Source organism: Protomyctophum bolini, assembly GCF_963924005.1.
Source record: "Protomyctophum bolini genome assembly, chromosome: 15".
Lineage (NCBI taxonomy): Eukaryota > Metazoa > Chordata > Actinopteri > Myctophiformes > Myctophidae > Protomyctophum > Protomyctophum bolini.
This window is the reverse complement of record NC_137876.1, coordinates 704572-714571: the sequence shown is the minus strand read 5'-3', so window position 1 is coordinate 714571 and position 10000 is coordinate 704572. Positions and strand designations below refer to the sequence as shown.

The 10000-nt window shown below is 42.1% G+C and overlaps 1 protein-coding gene across 1 annotated transcript in view; it reads right to left on the bottom strand.

Annotated features, from left to right (window-relative positions):
• Window positions 1-6574: 6574 nt before the first annotated feature.
• LOC308329172 (GTPase IMAP family member 9-like) overlaps window positions 6575-10000 on the bottom strand; it is a gene marked incomplete at both ends in the record, with an annotated part of 3832 nt that continues 406 nt past the window's right edge. Inside the window, 3 exons of the mRNA XM_080783375.1 lie at window positions 6575-6639; window positions 6675-7073; window positions 9809-10000. The exon at window positions 9809-10000 is cut by the window's right edge and continues 406 nt beyond it. Coding sequence (XP_080639501.1) covers window positions 6575-6639; window positions 6675-7073; window positions 9809-10000 — 656 coding nt within the window. The remainder of the gene's footprint in view (window positions 6640-6674; window positions 7074-9808) is intronic.

The window sequence follows — 10000 nt, the reverse complement described above, 5'->3', positions numbered from 1 at the left end:
CAATTAAGTCATTTTCCACTTGCTTGTAGATCTGCTATTTTCAGCGTGTAAAATCAACCATTACGACGTCATCAAAGGCCCGCCAAAACACATTTATCATGAAACATGCGTAAGCTAAGAACGTAACAGTGGAATATATTATATAATGGAACTATACACTATTGGGTGTCTGCAGTTCTGAACTACCTAACTACCTAGAACTACTGTAGTTCTGACTGTAATGGGAAGTTCATTCCATAGTTTTGGAGCCAGAAGGGAGAAGAGTTTGGGACGTGTGGAGCGTTGTCCCAAAATATAGGTCCCTTATTCAAAATCTACTTGAGTAAAAGTACAAACATGTTTGGCATAAAAATGTACTTAAAGTATATAGGCTATACCGAAAGTTAAAAAAGTACTCATCTTCACATTTTCAAAGTGTGTAGAAGGAACAGTACTGGGAACTGGTAATGGTAATACTCCAGGACAGTATAAATACCTCCTCATTGTACTGAAGTAAGAGTTGAGCACAAACTACAAACACTACACACAGGGCAGCCCTCATGGATTTACAACGACCTAATGCTGCCCCCATGTGGCCGCTGGTGGGAAACACACCCATAGACAGCTGCACTGCACTTTGGGATGCTTTTGAATTATTATCCAATCAACTGCAGACTTCATATCTTCACATCAAAGATCCATCACTTATTTATGTATTCAGCATCTGAGCCACGGAACCACCATTTGATGACATTTAGCCTCTCACTTCACACAGGTGTGATTTGCTTTATAATGGGATGAATGTAGAGTTGCAACACATTCCACTGACTTGTATTAAACAATGTTAAACTCACTAACATTGCAGCTGTGCGGAAAGCTTGAATTATCCCCTTTCTGGGTTTTTTTTCTCAATAATTTTTATCCCACGATTTTGTAACCCACTTTTCACCCCTGTGTCAATCATCTACTGTGATCCTGGGCTCTACACACCCTCCACCAACCTAGTCCCCATATATGGGGGACAAGGGGAGACCAACCTAGTCCCCATATATGGAGGACAAGGGGAGACCAACCTAGTCCCCATATATGGGGGACAAGGGGAGAGCAACGGACTTGAACTCATGCTTCCTTCATGCCTGAGTGTCCAAGTTGCTCCTTTACACCTGACAGGGGGGAGTTTCCCTGGTTGGACGTAGCGCGTGGAAGGAACACGTTATTCCAACCAGTTCCTTTCCCCTCCATCAGGCGCCCCGGCTGGCCAGGGGGAGGCAGTTTAGTGACCAGGATTACTGCATGTTTTTTGTGAGGGTACCTACCCTAGGGGACACGGGGAGAACATGCAAAGTCCACACAGAAAGGCCCTTTCGCCAACCCCGCCTCGGGTATGGGCACTGATGACGCAGAGGAGGAAACACGCCGCCAGCACCCACAGCGTCCCGAGCGGGAATCGAACCCAGGACCTTCTTAGCTGTGAGGCGACAGCACTACCAACTGTGCCCGAATTATCCTCTTTCAAACTGCAATGCGTTTGTTTCATAAAAATCCACCAGACATTGATCATGTTGCTACTTTCTGTCTGTGCCGTGGTATTTTTTCTAAGTGTTGGAGATTGGAAGCACTCGTTTTCATTATCGGGTCGTGCTGCTGCCTCCTGCATTATGTGAAGGTTCTAATCAGGCGCTACGCAGGGCCGTTCAGTGACTTACATCACAAACACTTAGAGAAAGAATCACCTGCACAGAATGTAGCATCATAACAACAGGTCTACGGTGGATTTTTATGAATCAAACGCTTTGCAGTTTGAAAGAGGATAAAACGTTTTCCCTACAGCTGCAATATGTTGGTGAGTTTAACGTCCTTTAATACAAGCAGATTGGACATTTAATTTGGATCAATGCGATGTCACTGGATGGTATTATGGTATTGCAACTATAGATTATTAAAAGATAATCTAGTGTTGCAAACTGCGGCTATACAGTCCCCCCCCCCCCCCCCATTTGATACACTTGTTTTAACAATGTCCCCTTCTCTCTCAAACTTCTAAACAAATGACTGTGTTTTAATAATGTCCCCTTCTCTCTCAAACTTCTAAACAAATGACTGTGCAGCAGACAAGTCTACAATTGTAGTTTTGGCCTATTTTAATTACCTCTACAGTTGTGTGTGTATATATATATATATATATATATATATATATATATATATATATACACACACACACACACACACACACACACACACACACACACACACACACACACACACACACACACACACGGGCAAGAATAATTCTAACATAAAGACTGGCCTAAACAGATGCTCAGAGAATAGGAAACAGAAATCAACACCTGAAAAAAACAAAAACAAGAATGTATCAGGAACTCCAGATATATATATATACGGTTTGATACTTACATTAAGTACACTGGTGAGGTCATCTGGTGAGGTCATCCATGAGGTCATCCATGAGGTCATCCATGGTAGTATGTTTGATGAGAAGTGTTCTTCCTCTAGGAATACTAATGCTCTCCATGAATGTTAGACACACTGGAAGTAGATTACTCTTTTAAAAACAAGAAATGAGCCCACAGTGATATTTGTCAGGTGAAAAGAAGCGCTGCTTTCTTTATTTAGTGACAAACGCTCAATCCTCTCAAACTGGCCAGGTCTCAATCATAACATTACGTTACATAACATTGGGTGTCTCTAAAGATTTATGTTACCTGCTTCCTGTCACCTGTTTTCCTGGTAATGTGACCTGAGTAACCAATACATGAACAGCATCGTGTGGTGGCAGCCAATCAGGACTAGGTCCTCAGCATGACTCATGTAGGTCATTGAGGGAGTTCCAGGGGGTCCGGGGACCCCCGGGGTCCTTCAGGGAGTTCCAAGGGGTCCCTAGATAACATTAATTATGAATTGAGTGGCAAAACCATACCTATATTAGATTGTTAGCACCATTCAACTTCCCCAATTGAGTACTTACACGAAGACAATGATTTATTGTATTACACATTTTACATTTTTAAATATGCAAATTAGGCATTATGTAGGAAAATATGCAAAATAATCAAAAATATGAAAAAGGTACTACTGTGGAAGGGTTATCGTGATTTAATTTACTTGTATTGATCCTTTAAACAATTTAATATAGGGTATAGTTTGCCCACCAATTTTGGAGCTCTGGCTCATGGACTAAAAACCAAAAAGAACTGAGCCGGTTTCCTCTGGGAACCAACTGGTGGAAAAGGGGTCTCAGAGTTAAACTTACAGTGATTTTACAATATAAATTGGGGGTCCCAGAGATAGAAATGACATTAAATGGGGGTCTGTAGACTATATATGCATGTCAAACTGGGGGTTTCTGTGGTCTGGGGTTTTTCTGGCTCTGCTGTTGCCTGTTTGTGATGTCACAACATGTCACTGTTTTCACTGTTTGCCTGTTTTCATTGCAGCTCAAAAGGCTTCCAAACCCCAGAGAAAACTGAAGTGAGGGGTACTCTTATCAATCATCTTACAACATCAAGGAGGGAATTCAGTATAGCTTGGTGATGTAATGATGATGTAATGGTGATGTAATGATGATTACATCACCCCCCTTCCCCCCCATATAAAACTCTCAGTGACTACTTTGAACGAGCTACGTTAAGGTTGGCCAATCAGGGCAGAGAATTATTATTCAAGTAATATTATTGTTTAATAAATAATAGTAATTGACAGAAGATATTTTCCAATTCTTTTCAAAAATAGCATACAAGCTCACAGTGTGGCAGAAAGTAACGCAAGTACCTTTTATTATAATATATTTATCTATATATTTATATATCACAGTGTGGCAGAAAGTAGAGCATCTTAATAAAATACCAGAGCACTCCACTGGTCTCCACGTACTGTACTTATTATTAATTTAGACATGTATCCACCAATCATAATCTAGACAGCTCTAAATTATCACTATTGTTAGTTACTTGATATCAACTCTTCATCCAATCATATTCGAATCATAATCTAGACAGTTATTTGATATCAACTCTTTTCACGTAAACCCACAACATGACGACATCATGGAAATAAGGCCTTTTTATTTTTATCAAGCAAAGATAACACATTGTGAAAGGACATTAGCATACGATAAAAACAAAAGTAAACATATAAAACAATAAAACTAAATTCTGCTTCTCCAAGTTTAGGGACAAAAAGCAGAGCTTTCCTCCAGACGACCTGAGAGGTCTGGATGGTTCATGATGTCAACACAAGATCACAAATGTATGTTGGTCCCGAAACCACTTAAAGATGTATAAACCAACAGTAGTATTTTAAACAATTCACATCTTTATAAACCAACAGTACCATTTAAACCATTTAAAGATGCAGATTTATAAACCAACAGTAGTATTTTATAGATTCTTTGACAGGCTGATTGATTGACAGGCAGATCTGTTGTTAAGTTAACTTGTTACTCAGTGTTAAGTTAGGATCTGTTGCAGCTTAACGTTAAAATGCATCCAGAGAAAACGAGATGAACACTTTTATCCAAGCCTGGCATGTTTTATTCATGGGGCTGTGCACACATCATTCTCACGGTGACACGGCCCTCACTGAATTAACTCAACTACTAGTCTACTTGCCAGCCCTTAAAAATCTATATTTTTCATTTCCTTAAAAATGTACATTTTGGAGTTATGAGGTTTCCTCCAAACAGCAACGATATGCAATGCTGGACTATACTGGTACAGGTACTATAGGAGGATGTGGTGACACATCCTTGACACCCTACCTATACATACCTTGTGTCTCGGCGCCTCACTGTGGCACAAACGTAATATTACACCATCAACAATAATATATATTATTTTTTTTATCCCATGATTTTGTAACCCATTTTTCACCCCTGTGTCAATCATCTAATGTGATCCTGGGCTCTACACACCCTCCACCAACCTAGTCCCCATATATGGGGGACAAGGGGAGAGCAACGGACTTGAACTCATGCTTCCTTCATGCCTGAGTGTCCAAGTTGCTCCTTTACACCTGACAGGGGGGGAGTTTCCCTGGTTGGACGTAGCGCGTGGAAGGAACACGTTATTCCAACCAGTTCCTTTCCCCTCCACACCATCAACAATAAACAGTATTATACACTTCAACTGCAGAGGACATGATGAATTTTCACGTTGACTCTTCAGTGGTAAAAATAAAATAAAATAAAATGAGGAAAAAAAGCTTTTGTTCATGATACCCAGGTTCAAATCCCAGATAGGACATTAAGGTTACATAGTGTAGATCTTAGGTTCAAATCCCAGATAGGACATTAAGGTTACATAGTGTAGATCTTACAATATCTTCATGTAACATAAAATTAAAATGATTTTGAGTTCCTGTGTCCTTACAGGCTTATAGCAGTGTTGTCTATCTATAATCATGGTCTGTTGACACTTCTCTGCTCTCTCCTCATTTCCCTGAAACTAGTTGCATAAGAAAAGCTCTGGAAACATCATTATGTACACACGGTTAGCATGTTAGGCTAAACCGTAGAGTTAGCATGTTAGACTAAGACGTAAGGTTAGCGTGTCAGGCTAAGACGTAGGGTTAGCGTGTCTGGTTAAGACGTAGGGTTAGCGTGTCTGGCTAATCGGTAGGCGGTGGCTTCAGCTGCAGAAGGTCACAAAGGTTATGATCCAGTTTATCGATCACTTTAATCATGAATGAACTGGGCTTGTTTCCCTTTCTACGCACCATGTCGATAAGGAGGCGTGCTTTGTCTTGTGTGAGTCTTTCCAGATTGACGGTGTCCATTTCTTCATCAGTGATGAATTCTTGATCCACAAGTTCGTCCAGCAAGTTGTTCAAGGTGGGGCCTGAGATTCTTTTGATGAACTCCAACCTGAATTTCCTCAGCCTGTTCTCTGCTCCTTCGATGACCTGGGTCGCATGTTGCTGAGAGGCAGAAGCACCTTGAAGAAGGAGGATTCATTTGATTATTAGTGGCGTAATTATAAAATAACCAAGATAATATATTACAGCACAATTTTACTGTGGTAGAGGTTTGGGTTGTATGGTTACGTTGTCATGATGTAATACTGGAGAGATCTGGCTCTGTTACTGTAACTGAGACAGATATCTGGCTCTGTTACTGTAACTGAGACAGATATCTGGCTCTGTTACTGTAACTGAGACAGATATCCGGCTCTGTTACTGTAACTGAGACAGATAGCTGGCTCTGTTACTGTAACAGAGACAGATATCTGGCTCTGTTACTGTAACAGAGACAGATATCTGGCTCTGGAAACATCATTATTTACACACGGTTAGCATGCTAGACTAAACCGTAGAGTCAGCATGTTAGGTGACGATGCATCCTTTCACATAATGTAACTACAGCAGACTAACACACAACTACTTAATTGTACAGTAATCTCCATATGTTCATATAAACTCAACAGTCTGAGGCTGTACAGCAATAATTCACTCACGTTTCTCGTCTGCCTCCATCTGTCTCTGTTCTCTGATCTTCTCCAGTTCACTCTTCATTTCTTTCATTTGAGCTGCGTTGTCCTTCTGGTCCTGGGCCAACTTTTGCTGTTCTCTCTTACTATCCTCAAGCTCTTTGATGATGTCTTCTCTTTCTTTCATTTGAGCTGCGAGCTTCTCTGCGCGGTCCATCTGGTCCTGGGTCAGTTTCTGCTGCTCTGTCTTACTGTCCTCAAGCTCTTTGATGGCGTCTTCTTGTTCTTTCATTTGAGCTGCGAGCTTCTCTGCGCGGTCCTTCTGGTCCTGGGTCAGTTTCTGCTGCTCTCTCTTACTGTCCTCCAGCTCTTTGATGGCGTCTTCTCTTTGTTTCATTTGAGCTGCGAGCTTCTCTGCGCGGTCCTTCTGGTCCTGGGTCAGTTTCTGCTGCTCTCTCTTACTGTCCTCCAGCTCTTTGATGGCGTCTTCTCTTTGTTTCATTTGAGCTGCGAGCTTCTCTGCGTTGTCCTTCTGGTCCTGGGTCAGTTTCTGCTGCTCTCTCTTGCTCTCCTCCATCGCTGTGATGGAGTTCTGCAGTTCTCTCTCTCTCTCCTTCAGTTGAGTCGTCAGCTTCTCGACTTGGTCGCTCTCTAAAGTTGGAAGAAAAATGTTACGCTGCTGTAAACCAAACCAAACTGCAGAAGATCCTAAAGGCCCAACTCGCTGCTCTGCGTCACATTTAACATCCTTCAGCCACATCTTCAGAGGGAATGATGTCATACTGTGTCTGTAGAACAACTGACTGCTAGGAGGATGTCATACTGTGTCTGTAGAACAACTGACTGCTAGGAGGATGTCATACTGTGTAGAACAACTGACTGCTAGGAGGATGTCATACTGTGTAGAACAACTGACTGCTAGGAGGATGTCATACTGTAGAACAACTGACTGCTAGGAGGATGTCATACTGTGTCTGTAGAACAACTGACTACTAGGAGGATGTCATACTACATATGACTACATGTTGTAAAGACTACAACATCATGATCACATGACTAAATGTTGTAAAGACTACAACATCATTATCACATGACTAACTAGAACATACGTTTAGATAATGAACCACAGCTGTTTTAACATCCTCATAATGAGGTCTATAAACACAGGTCAACTCACAGGTTAACGGAGGCTGAGTGTGAGAAAGAGACAGATCTACTGTGTGCAGTTCTAGGATATTTTATTTATGTTATAAGATGGTGTTGTAAAAGTCACTGGTTGACTTGACTGGCTGATGAGAGGGTGGCAGAAGTCTCTTATGTTAAAATGCTGTATTAAAATAATTGAGTACCACAGACGAAAAACTGTCCAAATGTCATTTTGACCCCTCCACGAAAAGGCCTCGTTGTCCTGACCCCTTATCTATCATTTATACATTATGGATAAATAGTTTGGACTGTTTTTAAAGAAGTATTGCAGCTCGTCTGGAAATCTTCTCTATTTCTCCTATACAGTCCAAACAAAACAGTTTGTGAAATAATCTTTGTTGAGAATTAGGCCAAACAAGAATATTTAATATATATGTGTGTGTTTACCTTTAAACAGCACTGGCACAGATGAAACCACTGCTTTGGGCTTTGCTGTAAGAAATAAGACCACATTTAAATTAAATTAAAATGCAAACATATGAAATAATTTGACCGAATACGGAACCAACTGTTCCGTTGTTATGTTAACCGTTTCCCCGCCAGGATTAATTAATAACATGCCAGGATATCGCTACGTTCAACCCGTATTTTGAAGATCCAAAACACTGACAGGATGTTTCATTATAATTGTTGTATCCCACGATTTTGCAACCCAGTTTCTTTCACCCATGCAGTGCCAATTATCTAATGTAATCCTGGGCGCTACACTCCCTCTGCCAACCTGTGGGGGGCAGCGGACTGACTTCATGCCTCCTCCTATGCATGAGGAGTCCAAGCTGCATCTTTTCACCTGACAGGGGCGAGATTCCCTGGCTGGACGTAGCGCGTGGAAGGAACACGTTATTCCGGCCAGTTCTTTTCCCCTCCATCAGGCGCCCCGGCTGTTTAGAGGTAGTTTAGAGACCAGGATTACTGCATGTTTTTGTGAGGGTACCTACCCTAGGGGACACGGGGAGAACATGTGAGGGTATCTACCCTAGGGGACACGGGGAGAACATGTGAGGGTATCTACCCTAGGGGACACAGGGAGAACATGTGAGGCTATCTACCCTAGGGTACACGGGGAGAACATGCAAACTCCAAACAGAAAGGCCTTTTCGCCAACCCCGCCTTCGGGTATGGGCACTGATGACGTGGAGGAGGGAACACGCCCCCAGCACCCACAGCGTCCCCAGCGGGAATCGAACCCTGCAGGACCTTCTAGCTGTGAGGCGACTGTGCCACCTGTGCCACCGCGCCCCTATTGCGACAGGATGTTGTGTGAGCTTAATGGTGTGTGTGTTGACTCTCACCGGGTGTTATTGTTTGCCTGGACGCTGAGAAGCACTGGCCGGCGCCATTACTGCAACCGCCAGGCTCCGTGCAATAAGCGTTGTTTTGACCAGAATTGCCGCCCGTGGGATTTGGAGACTAAAGCGACTGAAAGAGTGTGTGCGTGTGTGTGTGCACACGCGCGTACACAAATCAAGATGGCGCAGTGTCTAAGCTAACAACAGCTAGCCGAAGCCAATGTCTTTCCACTAGATCGATCAAACACATTTATACAACTGAATAAACGTAGCTACGTATTTTGGCAGCGTCACTTCCCGACAAATAACACAGGCTTCTTTGGCGGAGAAAATGTTAATTAACCTATGACTGTGTGTCAAACACACAGTCATAGTTAGATGCATTAATAAAGCATGTCAGTGATATTAGATGTCGCGTTCATGTCAACGAACCCCAGAATTATCTGTATTTGGCTTCCGACCCCAATCTGAAAATATGTAGTTCCACGGACCCCCCAGAAGCAAAGATTTGAGTTAAAAATCACACCTGTGTGAAGTGAGGGGCACTATTATCATCTTAAGATGATTAGGTGATGTAATAATGACGTAAAACAAACGGTGACAAAACAAACATTACATTTTCCCTTCATTGTCAATGGCGTTAAAAAAACCTAAAAAAAAACATTTAACCTGCATATAGGAAGGGCTAGCACCCCTCAAAAACATTTGCTCTAAAATAATACATATTCAACGATTTGCACCTTATTTTCACGATCTTTCAAAAATAGCAGATCTACAAGCTCGTAGCGCGGCACCGAGTAGATCTGCTATTTTTTAATAGCTAAAGTATAACATAATGCATAAAACTCCAAAAGTAAAGCGGTTCCCGTCCTGAATGGGTTAAATACTCACTGGCAGGTGTTGGTGCTGCTGGACTTCCTGTTCCATGATCACCATTTCCTGCCACCATCTCCTCTATCTTCTCTAACAGCTGTGTGACCTGAGTGTCATCACCTCTGTTCTTATTGTTGAAGACATGATACCTGTTCCCACATTTCTCTACCAGGCTCTGGAGGGCCTTTCCTTCACTCTCAATGTACTGCT